The sequence below is a fragment of the Penicillium canariense genome (assembly GCF_028826845.1).
Source record: "Penicillium canariense strain IBT 26290 chromosome Unknown utg000001l_segment0_segment0, whole genome shotgun sequence".
Taxonomy (NCBI): domain Eukaryota; kingdom Fungi; phylum Ascomycota; class Eurotiomycetes; order Eurotiales; family Aspergillaceae; genus Penicillium; species Penicillium canariense.
In genome coordinates, this window is record NW_026622728.1 from 8,452,209 (window position 1) to 8,468,225 (window position 16,017).

The following is a 16,017-nucleotide window of genomic DNA, read 5'->3' on the forward strand; positions in this document are numbered from 1 at the left end:
TAGGGTGCGGGAGAAAATGGGGGAGGAGCAAGAAGGAGTTGGTTTGAGATGATGGCGAAGAGCTCACAGCTCGCTCCGAACAGGAGGCTCTTCGGTGGGAGTCCGTTCCACCCTGCGATTGCTCATTATCTCTTCGAGAATGTCAAGCCGTTGGCGCGTCGTTCGTATCGCATGATCCATATCCCGATCGGAAACCTGCTCCTCACGCAGACGGGCAATGAGATCACGCTCGTCTGCTGGACTGGCACGGGTGGATCGGCGGCTAGCATAGGCTTCTGAGGTACGGTGATGAAGCACTGGGAATGCCATGCCATCCATGCCCACTCGATCCTCTAGCCAGTTCCAGAGTTCGCTTTCCTCGCGCTGCCACATTTCTTCGTAAGCAGCGAGCCGCTGAGGAAGGCTGAGGCCGGTGAAGCCAATGTCGTGTCCGAGCCTGGATGAGGTCGATGGGGTTCGAAAGAATGCCATGTAAAGCAGAATGCCAACAAGCAGGATAGCAATGTTTCCACTCCAAAGAGGCTTGAGCATGCTGGTCACTGGCTCCAGTATAGGACGGACTGGTTCGAACAGACCCCAAGACTCGGCCTGGCCTGAGGTGGGATCCACGACTGCCTTCAAAGAGGCGACCGCAGCATCATCATTAGCACCGACATCACCCTTCTTACGGCGACCCTTGGCCTTGCCAGCGCCATTCGTGCGAACACGAGGGACAACGCCAACCTTTAGAGCCTTGACAAGTTCCGTTCCGAACGAAGTCTGGCCGTCGGTTGCGCCTTTTTCGATGGGGCCCTTCAACCAACTCTTACCGGACCACTCGATGTTGCATGTCATGAGGAATCGTGTTTGGTTACCGGGAGCCCAGGTGAAAAGGTACTTGGTTTTGGTAGCGAAAACATTGCCGCTAGGCACATCGGGAGTCTGAGTGCTCAAGGTGACAAGGACAGCCTTTTCCAAATCCAAGAAGTCCAAGGTCTCGGTACTGATACACTTGGTTTGCTTCGGACCAATGGAGCCGGGTAAAGGCTTGATATAGGAATACTTCCGAACGCGGCTTTCGTTTGTGAGGCCCTTTGCCGTTGCTTCGAACTGTAGTTCGCCCGATCTCTGATTTTCCACGAGAAATTTGGTAATGAACTCTCCTGATGCCGGTCCAAAGACCAAAGAATAAACTTTTCCGAGCGGCGCCGGAATGAGCTCGTCCTTTATGACCCTTTCGTATTGTCCATTGGGGTCGGTGTACTCCGTGGGAGCATGCGTGGCTGGACCAGGGAAATCAGCTTCCTTGGGGGCTCCCGCCTTGTCACCATTCTTAGTATCGGCATTGCTGTTCGCAGCTGCTGGTGCCATTGCGTTCGTCGATAGGCCTGAGGTTTGACGGCTCAAACCAGCCCGCCCCGGCAGCGACTTCTCGCTTGCGTTGGCACTGGGTCCAGCTTCAAAGAAGCTATCGGCATGATCACCTTCTTCATCCTCATCGTAGATCTCATCCTCGTCAGAGACATCGCTCTCTGAGTCACTTTCGCCGACCTTCTCTGTTTTGTCACCGGTACCAGTTGTTACCCGAGTTCCATTGACAGAGCTCTTGAGAGATGGGTGGTTGATCTTCCAAATGTTGACCATAAGATCATATGTCGATTCACGACTGAGCAAACTTCGAAAGGTGTGACGAGCATGCAGGGTTTGGATGGCGATTGCATTGGGGAAGACCATGGCTGTGCTCTCTTTTTCGATAGCGACGACCTCATCAAAACTGATAACAAGGGTTGTCACCCATCCAAGAATGTTGCTGGAGAAGCAGATATGACCTTCGGATATGTAGATTCGGCCAGCAAGGATGATCTCACGTTGCAGGGCACAGCTGTAGTCTTCAATCAGGTAATCATCCTCAGGAACGCTTCGAAACAATTGGTGGAAGTCCCTGTTGCGCTTCTTGCTTGCAACAGCAAAGCCGGTCAAGCGAGGGACACTGGCATTGACACCAGGAACACCAAGGGCTAGGGCGCTGGCACCGATCGCGCCAATGGTCGAGGTCGTAGCCCCAGAAGAGCCTCGATGACGACGTGCAAGCCGACTGCGCACACTACCACTCCTTTTGATGCCACTACCAATATCTCCGTCAAGAATACTCCCACTAGGGGGCGTGTGGTCTCCAGTCATTGTTCCATCCTTGGGTAGAGACACAGTAGACTGGAGCTCCAAGACATTGTCACCAGGAGATCCGATTGTAGCGGACTCGGGCTTCTCGTAGGCCATATTGACAGCCCGGGCAGCCCGCTGATCTTCGAGCTTTGCGGCTTCCTCATCCCGCTGGTACACAGCCGGGTTCTTGCGCTTGTCGACAGGAGTAACTGGTTTCGTGACAACCACACCATCGGCAGTGGAAATTATCTCACCTGGCGGGGCGTCAATATCCAGATGGCTGAACTTCAAATCTCCAGACCCAAGTGTTTCCATCGTCGACGGTTTCCCTTCCCCATTTTTGCTGCTTTGATCTGACCCTTGATCGGTCTCCTCCGATACTGTTTCTATCGGAGAAGTGTCAAGACCAGGAGTTGAAGGTTGAGGGGTGATACGATTTTTTTGCTGGGAGTTGAGCGTGTTACTTATTGAGGATGCTGCATTCTGGGCCACAGAGAACACAGAGGAGAAGAAGCCGCTTTGCTGACTCGATCCACTTTTGGGCGCCTTATTTTCCTCCAGAGGGCTTAATGCAGTCACGGATGTAGACAATTTGCTCGGAACGTGAGCTGCGGAGGCAGACCGTACCCGCCGGTGTGAGATCATATTACCCGAGGAGCTCACGGTGATGCCGGCTCCCGACATTGAATTGCGGGACTTGATGGACTCGGGTGAGTCTGTTACAGTTTCTGACAGGATCTGAGGGTTGAGCGGAACATGCTCTGTAGGCGTGGGAGGGGTGACTGTGGTTGCTGGCGCAGGGATCGCGGTGTGCGGAGGGGTGTTGGGCAATGGACTCGCTTCCAGAGATCGCTTACGAGGCTTGTCCTCAGTCAAATCCGTGCGAATGGGGAGAGGCAGGGGTGGAGGGGCCTCTGGGGTTGCCTGGGCCCGTTTCGAGGACAGACTGCTTCGACGACTGCTGAATAGACTTCGCCCGCTTCGGCTACTGGCCGATTTGGATGAAGCGTCGTCGTTCGTATCCGCATTCTTCTTATCCGACGGACTAAATGCATCCTTGAGACGCCTTGCAGGAGAAGCACTGCGTCGCTTGCTGTTGGAGTCTGTCGGAATATCCAGGGTCATGCTCGATTGCGTTCCTCGTCTCGGCTGATTCTCGCGAGGTTCACTTGGAGCGGACTCAGACCCCGTAGCGCTTGGGCCGCTGACCGCCGAGTCCACGTCTGCTTCTGTCTCTTCCTTGTCGGTAGTATTCACCGAGGTTGTTTTGATGAGCGGGGAGGAGGAAGTATAGAAACCCGTATGGGAGTTGTGAGAGGTCAGCGGGGGCGTCCTAAAGACAGAGAAGAAAGGGTTAACCCGAAGTCATAAGAATTAGAGCACAGAAAAATCAATTTACCTGTCTGGCTCAGAATCGTCGGTCAAAATATTGATGACCTCGCCTCCCGGCGGGGCCGAGCTAGCGTTGGATGACGGCACGCCCGAATAGCCATCGTGAGACTCATTTGACCGGCTTAAATGCAGGTCCTCCTCCGTGACGATACCTGGCACTGGCGGCTCATCGGCTGGCGGCTGGTTGTTCCTCTTCTTCCGTCGCCGACGCGAGCTGATGAGCTTGGAGAAACCGCTGGAGCCAGCCTTTGCGGAGTCGGGAGCTTCGCCTCCCTGGGTCTTGGGTCGTTCATTGGAGTCAATCGAGGAGCGACCATTGCTCCGACTAGAGCTATCCATCGGTTCGGACTCTGCTGACACTGTCCAGGCCCGACGCGACCTGCTGCCACTGCCTCTCAGACTGGAGGATTCGGAGTCCGCCATGTCGAGCGGAGAGTCTGGCCCCGGACGCGCGATGCAGAGACAATGGAGAGTCGAGGGTAGAACCACCGCATGAGGATGAGGTGGTAGGCAAGTCCCAGGGGGTGTCTAGTGGAGGACGAATAGCATCGGGAGCAGTGAAGACAATGAGATTCCCCTGGGCTGGTTCTGGTTCCACTTGCATCGAGGGGAGGAGCTCCATTTAGACGCTCCTCAGCCACTTAGTCAGTCGTCAGGTGTCCGCTGCGGATACCATGGTGTTACACCCATGCGCTCCTGCTACGATGTGGCCTGTTTCACTATCGACGCCATCGAAATACCAAGTTCATGCTCCGGGATCCGTGATCCATCGCCTATGGAGCTTCAGATTGTGTCTTTCTTTTTGGTTCGACTGGGGCAAAGAGCAGAGCTCGCGGATCTACCCCGTGGTTCTGACGTGGCCCGCGTTGTGTAGCTTACGTCTCCACCGTCCAGAATGCGGATGTGACGCCTGTGGCCGGCCGTCGCTGCGTTCAGAATCCAACAAGGCCATTGTGGCAGATGAATACTACCCTCTTTCTAGGTAAGGAGGACTTGATCAGGCGATGTCTATGAAGGGAATGTCCTCATGAGAGAAACCCAGGACCGGGGTGTGCCAGAACTATACAAACACATAGATTACAATAGATCTTTGGCAGTACTGGCCGGTACTTACCGTACGGCCCGCCTATCCAAAGTTACCAAATCTCCGCAGTTGCTCCGCCCGTCTCCAACTGGCATGGCGTCACTCGTTCCCTCTGCACCACTGCAGTTCCTAGTCCTGGAGCATCAAGGCATGCCTTTTTCGCGGCCCATGCGCTGTTGAATCTTCAACCATGGAGGCTGCTCCGCTCACTCTGGTAAGATCGTGTTCCCCCACATGCTATTGTCATCTAATGAGTTCTAGGCCCACACCCACGCGCGCAACGCCGTCCTCGAGACGCGGAAGTCCAACCCTGTCGCCGCTAGCGAGGAACATGATCTGGCTGCCGGTGAATTCGCGACTGTAGCTCAGAGCAGCGCCGATCAAGAGGTATGTCGAGGCCGCCCTCCCCGGCGAATCGATCGGGTACTGACCTTATCGGCCCAAGGCCCTCCGCACCCTGCAGCTTCTCGAGCACCACCACAAGAAGCTAGCCAAGATATTGAGATTTCAGCACGAGCATCCCGCCCACGCATCTGCCGAATCACCGCCCGTCGCTCCATCCACAAACCCATCAGCTCAGCCTTCTACAGCAGATGCCGGGGCCATAAAGACCCCAAGCCAAGATGCCCAAAACCAACCTCCAAGGCTGCCGGGGAATACTCGTTTGCCAAGTCGCGAGTCTTCCTCTATCGCCAGCAACCTAGCATCCGCGCGAGGAATACCAGCTCACCCGCGTCGTGGGTCACCAGTATCACCCACCCTTTCCTCACAACAAGCCGGAGCGACCATGACTGAAGGGCCCTCGAGAGTCAAAACCGGCGAGTCAAGACTACGAGAGGTCCCGACCAAGAATCGGAATAGTCGAACACCCAGACAACCCTGGTCTCCCCCATTGCCCAGTCCCACGGAAATCACATCCCAGCTGGTCGTACCTTCGGACGGCGAGTCAACTCAGTCGAAAGCTAAACCATCGACCACGGACGATTCATTCCAGCGGTTTTATTCTACATTCGAAGGTCTAATTTCTAAGATTTCTGCACCACTGGCGTTTGCAGGACTTCCTCTAGGGACGGAGGATCCTACCAAAGCGCCACCAGCCAGTCGCAAATCCCCTGCAGAGACAAAAGTGGACCGTCACCATGCGACTCCAGACCGCAAATCTATTGGCAGGGAGCCGGACGTCAACCGACTGTTCTCCCGAGCAGCACTGCGCTCGATCCAGGACCTTCCTGGTACAAGCCCTGGAAATCCAGCGGAGTCATTCTATGTCGTTCCTACGACCGGAGGAACGATGTCATATGCGGGAATCTTGACTCGAGCTGAGAAAGAGGCCCGCCGAAACAGCCTTGACGAGGGCGACGACGACTTCGTGGATGCACGGGAAACCCCGCCATCTCCGGAGATGCGACAAAGCACTGCAAATGCCTCCCAGACCGGACGTCGCGGTGCTGCTAACAAGCTCATGAGCTTGCAGAATCCGAAGACATTGGAAGAATTACAGATGGAGAACCAGGCTCTCAAGCAGCTATCTGATACCCTTTCGAAACGCTTGCATATGTGGGAGGTCAATGCACAATCCTCATCCATGGCGCTGCAGCAATCTCTAAGAGCAATGCATCACCACAATACCGGATCTCCCGAGCATATGGCACATGGATTGTCGGCCGCCAACTCTCCCGTGACAACTCTTTCCACCGCACAGACAATGTCGGATGCCGATCCTAGAATCAAAGAACTGGAGGATCTTGTTCTTCGCGGCGAGCAAGAGCTGGATCGTGTTGGGCGCGAGAATGACAAGTTGAACAAAGTACTTGGGCGATATCGGGACCGCTGGGAGAAATTGAAGGAGGGTGCGAAGACGAGGCGTGCAGAAGGTCGCTCGGGGGATGGACAGAGCAACCCGTCTACCCCTGTGTTGGGTGGCAAGAGACCTGATATTCCCGTCTTTCCGCATCCAGGAGATGCATTATCGAGTAGAGCTGCTGCTCGGAATGGCTCGGGATCAGAGCCTGAGGGTACAGGCACTGCTGGCACTTGAAGTATACGCTATTCTTATGACCGCCCATGCTTCTACGTTCAGGTTACACATGAATTCAATTGATAAAATTCTAGTCAAAAGCTTGGCCAGGTTAGTAGAGACGTACTCAATCCGTATTCTGCAATGAGACTGCAAGAAAAAGAGGGGAATAGAACAGGAGAAGACATTGGAAGAATCTTATATACTTTATGCAGGGCATCAATTCCTGATACGCAGCAACGCCGCTACTTTTCTGGCCAATGCTTAACCGTAGGCGAATCAATGAAGGGATCAATCGGTACCTACGGGTGCGCAAGACCCATAGCTGACGAAAGTTTATTGAACGTTATATAGGTAGCCACTCGTTACTGGACGGGCAACATTTCACCTTGGACATACATAGGCGATAACAATAAGGGCTTATAGTTCAGCTTTTGATAATATAGAAGAAATTTCTCGCATATTCCAAATCCGAAGTCCAATACTCAGTAGTCAGTGAAGGAGACGTAACTAACTGCAACTGCAGGAACTATCCGAGGAGCTGGCATATAAACTCACAGGCCAAAGGCCTGTTGGCAACCTCCATGTGAATGAAAACTAATGGAGTTAGCCGGAGTTGAGGAATAATAATTTTCAATTTCTGCCTGCCAAAGTACTCTATCATTGTGATTGTGGACGAGCAATATACACGCCCGGGAAATATAAATTTAACCGACTCAACCCCTAAAATCTGCTGTCTAAACTGCATACCCATGGTTACGAGAGGCCCCTCGGGCCCTTCCATGTCTTGAATTTCTGTCCGCGAAATAGTATTCGAGCCTTCCACGTCGACATCCCAGCATAATGCTCATCGCCGATCCCAATAGTAGTTTGTGGGCTATTGATTACATTGCCCCTGATCCATCGAGACTCCTTTTCCACTAATCTATCGTGTGCGCAAGCAGAAGGCCTCGAACTAGGCCTCTCGGGGCTATTCCAGCACTCCACTGCGGGGGAGGGAAGTTCATAGGTTCCTTAGCTGCGAGCCCAGCTAACGGATTTCGCGCCCTAATTTTCTCCAGTAGATAGCGACACTCACCGATTCAATTGTATGTTCATATCAAAGCAATGGGGAGGGGGCCCATGGCTTCCACGAACTTATGTTCATCAAAGACACCGACAGACTATACGCTATTCCCGCCGCAGTATGCTAACAAGACGACTAGCAGAGGTAAAATCCTCATTTCTAGTTATGTCGTGATGATCGACACAAGTTGCCAATTTTTGTGCCCACGTCAAAAAAATAAGGAAATGCGGGAACCCCGGAAACATGTCAACGTGCGGTGAATGCGGGACACGATTGCGTGTCGTTCTCCCTGTGGCTTGATTTGTGAGACAAAATACGTTTAACCCTATGCAGCTTGGGCATGCTAGCTGGTACGGAGTACGGAGTGAATGAGTCTTATTTGTTATACTCTTCTCTTAATGGTAGGGATACTCGCATCTAGAAATCATTATAGGATTATTTCTGTTTGAATCACATACCTGTGGGACGAACCTCAGACGAGTATCCTCAGACCACCTGATGCCGAGTCTACGAACTCCTTAGCATACGTCATGGCAATCCACTTTCGAACGGTTGTTTATTATTGTATACTATGCACTCCGTTTGTCTTTGACTGAGTAAATAAAGTAAATAATGCATTGAGTGAACAAAAAGGCACGTATACTTATGCCTCACAAATCTCTTACCGGAGTTGAGGCCAGCATTACAGTTAGAGGAATCTATTCCGCCCCTTCCGTTCGCTTAGCCTTTTTGGGGCGCCTAAAAAAAGCCAACCCGCGATTCTGCACTATGAGCCGCTTCGTACCTGGAACTTTATTTTTGTGGGTTCGCGATTGATCCTAAATGTGGAAACGCCCGAGTCGGCTTAGACGACCATCACCACCCAAAGGTAAAGAGTTGACCGAACAAAAATCGAGCTGTTGGACACTTCCGTTGCTCGAAATTATCCCTTAGTCAGGGTATCTGGTCGAGTCCAACCCAACGGAGTACACCGTACTGGTTCGGTAGTCTTTGTGGGGCGCTGAAGCTCTGCCAAGTTGGTCCAATTCGAGGCAACCTCTCCCCACTACCATTACGACGCGTGCGTTGGTACTCAGCCCACATCTAAGCCAGCCAAGTAAATTTAGTTCATGTAGAATAAGGAAAACAAACCGACGATCTTGGGGCTAAATGGATCGTGATCACTTTTTTATTGGCTTTGGTGAGTGGATTTCCATAAGGCTGCGTTCTACAAGATGGTACGCTAAAATCTCTGCTAACCGGTTAACCGATCTGGATCGTCGATGATCCAAAACAGAAAAGCTGGACTGGCTAAAACAACCCAAAGATCCTGTCCCAAGGGAAGAAATTATTCTTAGCACCGGAGTCAGTGCTATATGCAGCACCATGGCCGTAAAAATGCATCGCTGATCTAAAACATGTTGACCGTAAAGGGTTGAGAGCGGGCGGAGACCGAGAACTAGAATTGACAGCGGTCCTTTATCCACAGCCAGGAGCTCGAATGAAGGTTATTAATGGCTACTTATAAAGCATAAATTAGGCCGTCAATGATCGAAAATGTGTTTCATTTTCCCCCGGTCTCCCCACTCGCATCCTTTTGGGAAGGTAGGAAATGTCTGGCCCCAAACAAGCGTACCCACGGGGTTCGCCGTATCCTGCATGAAGATGGCCTCATCTACGCTTGGATATTCCGTCATCTTGTCCAATAATATGCAAGAAATATACCAGGTGTCAATTTATGTTGCATTTAGGTGTTCATTTCGCAAGTTTGGGAATCAGAGCCCCAAGGTTTAGACCCCCTTCCAGACATGTTCGGCCCCATCCAGATCTAGGTCCAGGATGAGAATGGAGCATACACACCGTGTTAAGATCCACAACACCAGGCTAAAATTTTCCCATTGGCAAGGCATACAGGTTTTTATAGAATATTCAGGTTCCCCATCTTCGGCCCGGACCCCAAACTCACGCTCATTTTCTCTGGCGACAGCTGGTGCCGTTCGTTCTTTTATTTCTCAACTTTGACTGTATTATCATTCATTCAATCGTTTATCCATCCATCCACTTTTATGCATTGTACACTCTAAATGTCGATCAAGAGGAATGCCCGGCATTCCATTATGGAGGATGTGCCTATCCCGAGGCCACTCCTGGCAACGGCGAAGTTCAATTCGCCCTGGGAATTAACAAAGTGGGAAAAGTCCCTCCCCAGAAATGATCGTGTTCCATATGAGCACGCAGCAGCGGCAAGTCAGAAGCAGCACGGAAACCTCAGTCGATCCTTCAGTCTCTCCACACGCAGAGTCCGTAGGCCCGCTGCCGCACAACGGCCACGCACTAATCCTCCAGAAATCCATGGTACGCCTAGGATCATACCAATCCAATTGGAAATGATAGCATATCTAACTTGACTTTCTCAGAATGGGAGAAGCTCAGAACGCATACTCTTTTAACGCCGCCTTTACCATCCCCGTCCCCACTCTTTGAAAAGGAACCGATTACACCGATCAAAAATGCAGCACTCAGTCCAACCCAGATGAGTCGAGTGAGCTCTCGCACCCAGCACAGTCGCCAAAGTAGTATGCACGATGCCTATGAAAAAGCCAAAGCAAGAGGGGTAGCTCTTCATCGCAAATACTGGGTTCGGGTATTGTTCGAATATGCCATCTACGTTCTGCTGATCCTTTTCGTCTACTTTGTCTTGATTGGCGTCCCCTTATGGAAAGGTGCCGTTTGGTGGCTCTACTGGGTCGTCGCAAATAAATTTGTGATCCAGGGAGGATACGCCATAACAATCGGAGTTGCTGCACTGTAAGAACTGTCATATCATTTCTCGCGTGAAAAAAACTTAACCACGCGACACAGTTACGCGTTTCTACCACTTTTGATCTTGTTCGAAAAAGATCCAGCACAAAAAAATGAAACTTCAGACACCGATCCCGAACACCGGGCCGAGAATGTTAAAACAACGGCCCTGTTGATTCCATGCTATAAATCCGCGAATATCATCGGTCCGACTTTAAAAGCTGCTCTAGAGATATTCCCACTAGAGAATATTTTTGTCATTGCAAATGGAAACTCGGAGACCCCGCTTGACAACACGGAAGAAGTCTGTCGGCCTTACGGTGTCAATCACCTCTGGGTGCCTATCGGATCCAAAATTGTTGCTCAATTTGCCGGTTGCTATGCCGCCAGGGGATTCGAAAACGTTCTTCTTATCGACGATGATTGTGCCTTGCCTCCCAATTTCCCCATCGTCAGCGACCGCCTGAAGGGCAAGGTCAAGTGCATTGGATATACGATCAAGAGCGTCGGCCCTAACTCCTCAAAAGGGACTTTCTGTCAGCAAGCGCAGGATCTGGAATACAAAATGTCCGGTCTGCAGCGAGCGTTCTTTGGTAAATTGGGAAGTGCAACCTTTCCTCATGGCGCCATTTCAATTTGGAATACCGAATTCCTAAAGCAGACATTCAATGAACATCCTGGTTTTTCCGTCTCGGAAGATTGGTTCTTCGGAGATAGCTGCCGACGGCTTGGAGGACGTATCACTATGTGCTCGTCGGTGTTTGTGGAGACCGAAACTCCATCATCGGTCTTTTTCAGCGGCAGCGGCAGTCGTGGAGGCTTTGGCGAAATGACCATCTTCTCACAAAGATTCAAGCGTTGGAATTTCTTTTTTGTTGTGGGCATGTACTATGACATGAAGTATATTCTAACGAGCTGGAAGCTGGGCTGGTGGGAGATCGGCGCCAAGCTTTGCGTTTTCCAAGAGGTTCGATATTCTTTTTACGGGAGGCATGGTGAAACTTTAGTGCTAACCATATTGCATAGGTCTATGAGACCCTAATCTACCTTCTTGCTCCATTCGTTCTTCCCATTTCGTTCATTGTGCGTCCCAGTTTCTGCGGAATGCTTCTCGGCGTCACCATCGGCATGTATATCATCAACGTCATCATTTTCAACGAGATTCACCTCCGCCTGAAGAATGAGCGCATCGGATGGGTGGTCATGATCTTCTATTACACCTTCTACAAGATCGTCCTGACATTTGTCAATGTGTTCAGCTGTTACTGGTCGCTGTACAAATATGCCCGGTATTTCGCTCAGCGCCACCCGAAGGTCATCGAAGATCAACAAGCGATCGAGGTTGTCCTCAGCCTGGAGCGAGACGCAGACTCTGACACCGAAGAAGTTATATTGCCTGTGATTCCCCGGAGCAGTAATTCAGTCCGTGCAGCGAAGCGGCTAACACTGACGAGAGTGGAGCCCGACCAACGACCCCGGTGGCCATTGCATGAAGAGACGGACTCTTCAAACCCACCTAATTCGTGGAACAAACGCATGTCCTGGGTTTAGAAAACTTCAAATATTGCATGAACGTGGCAATGAGGTTATACATGCATTATTGAATATATTTGGCAGAATTTGGATATAGACTTTAATGAACTCATTCAAGAAGAAGGCATACACGGAGCAGGGAGTCTGCAGAACTACCGCACAGTAAATGTAGTGTTTCCCCTGATATCCTCCGAACTGCTGCCAACCAACACGGTGAAGTTGCCGGGCTCAACAACGTACTGCATACGAGTGTTCCACAAACCAATGTCCTCAATTCGAATGGGAATCTTGACAGTCTTGGTCTTTCCGGCCGGAATCACAACCTTCTCAAATCCCTTCAGTGCGCGGTTGGGAACAACCACCGAAGCAATGTCATCGGAGACATAGACCTGGACAACCTCTGTGCCGTCCCGGCTCTTGTCGGTGTTTGTCACATCGACGCTGACCGTAACGCTGCTGTCTGAAGCAGAGATAGTGCTGCGATCGACGCTGACCGATCCGTACTCGAACGTAGAGTAGCTCTTCCCGTAGCCGAAGGGATACCACGGAAGTGGATTGCCGAGAACGTATTGGTGCCCGAACACGAGGGTCCCGTTGCTAGCTTCGTAGCCCGAATCCCCAATTGAGCGGCCCGAATTCAGGTAATCGTAGAAAATGGGAAGATCGCCGACATAGCGGGGGAAGCTAACCGATAGCTTTCCAGAAGGATTATAGTCACCAAACAAGACATCGGCAAGCGCATTGCCGCCTTGCTCAGATGGATAGAACTGCTGAACCAGGGCGGAGGTCGTGTTGGAGAGCCAGGTGTCGGTGACAGGCTTGCCGCTGGAGAGAACGACAACGGTCGGCACGCCGGTGTCAACAATGGCTTTGATGAGCGGGCCCTGTGCGCCTACTAGGGCCAGGTCGTCTTCGTCAACATGTTCACCGGTTCTGATATGGCGTCAGGATTTTATAAACATCTCAGTGGGATTTTGGGGCGGTCAAAACAGTGTTTCACTCACGTTGCATTCAAGCCCTGCCAGAGCTGCATTTGATCCCTGGACCATGTTCCGACAACAACAACGGCAACGTCGGATTTCTTCGCGGCTTCGACAGCCTCGTCGAACCCTGCCTCATCGTTGCTCCACCGTTCACATCCTTGGGCATAGTTGATCTGAGCGTTGCCACCAACTGCGGCCTTGATACCATCAAGTGGAGTGACGCCTCGATATTGACTTTGATATACAACATAGTCTCCGTACTGGGCAAAGAATGAATCTCAGTTATTATTCCTAAAGGGGGGAATGGACCTCGACTTACATTCATGAACCCGTGTGCCATTGGTCCGATTACAGCAATGCTGCCGGATTTCTTCAAGGGGAGAGTCTCCTTATGATTTTCCAAGAGCACAATCGATTCCTTGTCCAGATCTCTAGCAAGCTGTTTGGCTTCAGCATTGTTGATCAGGCTATGCCATTTAGTTTCTGGCGCGGCAGGATACGGGTTCTCGAAGAGGCCCATTTCAAACTTGACGCGAAGTAGTCGAGACACAGCCGTGTTTACCGTGTCAATGTCAAGCTTACCAGACTTCACCAGCTCGGGGATCTTTTGGAAGTTGCTGTTGACGCTTTAGTTTCTTGCACGCTGCCAACCATGTGGCATGAGCTCTTACAAAGAACCGCCTCCCATTTCAACGTCAATCCCGGCCGTTAAAAGTTGCTCGGTAACGGAAGCCATATCAAGCGGTTTACTCTCACAAAGCTTGAAGTAGCTGCATAATCTGTCGCTTCCGCCGGCATCTGTCATAACAAAATAGTCGTAGCCCCATTCCTCTCGCAGGATTTCAGTGAGAGTGTGGTAGTCGGAAACCGCTGGAATTCCGTCGTATCTAGCATGGATGAATCAGTATCCCATGTGCATTCGGGAGCCTATAGAAAATCCTTACGAATGATATGCTGCCATGATGGACCAGGCACCGGCATCGATGATGGCTCGCTTGAATGACGGCAGCCAGCTGACAAGTCATCAGTATGATCGACCAACATGGGAATTGGATCCTTACGTCGTTCGCAGCTCTCTTTCGCCTCCATGAACTGGTCCAGTGTTTAAACCTTGTTCGGGGTTGCTGAATCCCGCGAAATGCTTAACCATTGACGAGACGTTCTTGCTCTGCAAACCCTTCACATAGCTATAACCAATTTCTCCGGCAAGGTATGAGTCTTCTGAGAAGGTTTCTTCGACCTACAGACTCGTTCGTTTATCAGATATCTAGTCATAGGTGTCAGATTAACGGGCCGCAACTTACTCGTCCATAGCGAAGCTCGCGAGCCAAATCAACCACAGGTGCGAAAAGCTGGTTGACACCCAGAGTTTGGGCTTCTCGTGCAATTACCTGCCCCATTTGTTGAACGAGCTGGATTTTATCAATCAGTACTCAAAGCCAGGTGCAAAATTAAATCGGACCGTCTACCTCTTTATTCCAAGAGCATCCATATGCGATTGGTGAGTTGAAGATAGTCGCATTGCCGACCAAGAATCCATGAATCCCTATAACAGGAAGATTCGTCAGTCTAAATTCTCACACGATGGATCTTCACTGGCAAAACACATACCCTCTGACTGGACAAGAGCTGGAATCCCAAGGGTGGTGTTCTGAAGCAGATAGTCCTGTGCCCTCTTGATATTGTCCGCGATCCAATCCCAAGCAACCGGATATCCGACTAGAAATATTGTTAATATGAAACCTTGGAAATAATTGAAGGCTTCAAAGACAACAATACCATAGAAGGTGCCTGCTTTCATCTCCATGTTTGTCACCAACCCAGAGTAGTTGAATGCACCCGACGTTTGGTTCATCCAATTTGTGATGTCGCCTGACAGCGGAATCAGATTAACATGAGCAGATCAATCCTCAATCGTGTGAAACGCATACCTTGCATCAATTGAGCCATCTTATCATCAATTGTCATTCGGCCCAGCAGATCCTTGACTCGCTGCTCGACAGGTGCGTTAGCATCCTTGTATAGCGGTGTGCTCTTTCCAGAAACAGCGGCGACGAGCTGCACAAGCAGCAGCCCGCCAGTAAATCCCTTGACGATCATCTTGGATGACGCGAAAGGGCTATTCAAGCCAATGCTTTCCAAATGCTAAGTCCACGTCCAGTCCCTAGCGCAATTGAGGGCTCTGAAATACTGAAGACAAAATTTCGCTACCAAAACAATTGATTTCATCCCGGGAATAATAAGGAAACACGGATCAAAATTTATTTGCTCGACCCCGCGGGGAAAATGTGTCCGGGGCTTCTCCGTCTGGCCACAGACTCGCGCCATCGGGGTCGAGCGGACATTAGATGGACTCTTAGCTCGAAATCTAGGGCATGCACCGGAGATGAAGCGATCCCGGGGAACATGATGGGCTGCAGGAGTAAACTATACTTCTGGTTGTTCTCGGTTTAGTTTCAAACGCTAAGACCATCGCGGAACGGAGCTCAACCCGCGACTTAGCCGACGCTCTCTGTCTTGTTTGCGAAAGGTTCTTTGTGGAGATCGCGATTCAAGAATGGAAGAGCGAACTCCACTGCGCTCATCACAGGCTTAGGCTTGAGAGGCGGGGAAAGCTGAATAAAGGCTAAATACATGGAAACCCTGAGAGCTAGCCATCTTAACAGGCAATGCCGGTTGAAGATCCTCAATAGGCCACCGGCTGGGTCTGCGATGGGTACTTTTGTCTCAGGCATTCTTCATTCTTTTTCCACCTATGAGCAGCTCGCATTCCTGCTGATGAGCAGGCATCATGCAAGTTACAATTTCCCTAACTTTCGGTCTTAAGGTTCCCCAGCAGATAGAAAAATCCAAATTAGGTATCACTGGTTGTCTGAAGCTGGAGAAGAATAAATTGTACAAAAATGCGAGATTGGGACAATAGACAGAAGAAGGAGAGAAGTAGCGATGTAGAACTCGCCTTTGGGAATCCAGAAAGACGCGACGAACACAAGTCACAGAGGAGAGATATTAAATGCCT

General features: G+C 50.9%; 4 protein-coding genes across 4 annotated transcripts; 2 read left to right on the forward strand and 2 right to left on the reverse strand.

Moving 5' to 3' along the window:
- Positions 1 to 63: 63 nt before the first annotated feature.
- N7482_002925 (GRAM and VASt domain-containing protein) lies at positions 64 to 3,957 on the reverse strand (the record flags this gene model as incomplete). The annotated part of the gene is made up of 2 exons (XM_056685050.1): positions 64 to 3,475; positions 3,542 to 3,957. 2 exons carry the CDS (start codon positions 3,955 to 3,957, stop codon positions 64 to 66), a joined length of 3,828 nt encoding a protein of 1,275 aa, XP_056548656.1.
- An 851-nt stretch (positions 3,958 to 4,808) lies between these two features.
- Positions 4,809 to 6,656, forward strand: N7482_002926 (uncharacterized protein; the record flags this gene model as incomplete). Its single annotated transcript, XM_056685051.1, has 3 exons — positions 4,809 to 4,832; positions 4,880 to 5,005; positions 5,064 to 6,656. 3 exons carry the CDS (start codon positions 4,809 to 4,811, stop codon positions 6,654 to 6,656), a joined length of 1,743 nt encoding a protein of 580 aa, XP_056548657.1.
- Positions 6,657 to 9,776: 3,120 nt separating this feature from the next.
- Positions 9,777 to 12,033, forward strand: N7482_002927 (uncharacterized protein; the record flags this gene model as incomplete). Its single annotated transcript, XM_056685052.1, has 4 exons — positions 9,777 to 10,035; positions 10,098 to 10,488; positions 10,543 to 11,449; positions 11,509 to 12,033. Coding segments are annotated over 4 exons (2,082 nt in total), but the record flags the coding sequence as incomplete, so codon positions are not given.
- Positions 12,034 to 12,167: 134 nt separating this feature from the next.
- On the reverse strand, positions 12,168 to 15,098 carry N7482_002928 (uncharacterized protein; the record flags this gene model as incomplete). Its single annotated transcript, XM_056685053.1, has 10 exons — positions 12,168 to 12,948; positions 13,020 to 13,258; positions 13,318 to 13,615; positions 13,670 to 13,885; positions 13,943 to 14,011; positions 14,060 to 14,238; positions 14,303 to 14,410; positions 14,468 to 14,544; positions 14,610 to 14,870; positions 14,930 to 15,098. The coding sequence occupies 10 exons, from the start codon at positions 15,096 to 15,098 to the stop codon at positions 12,168 to 12,170; spliced, it is 2,397 nt and encodes a 798-aa protein (XP_056548659.1).
- Between the last annotated feature and the right edge of the window lie 919 nt (positions 15,099 to 16,017).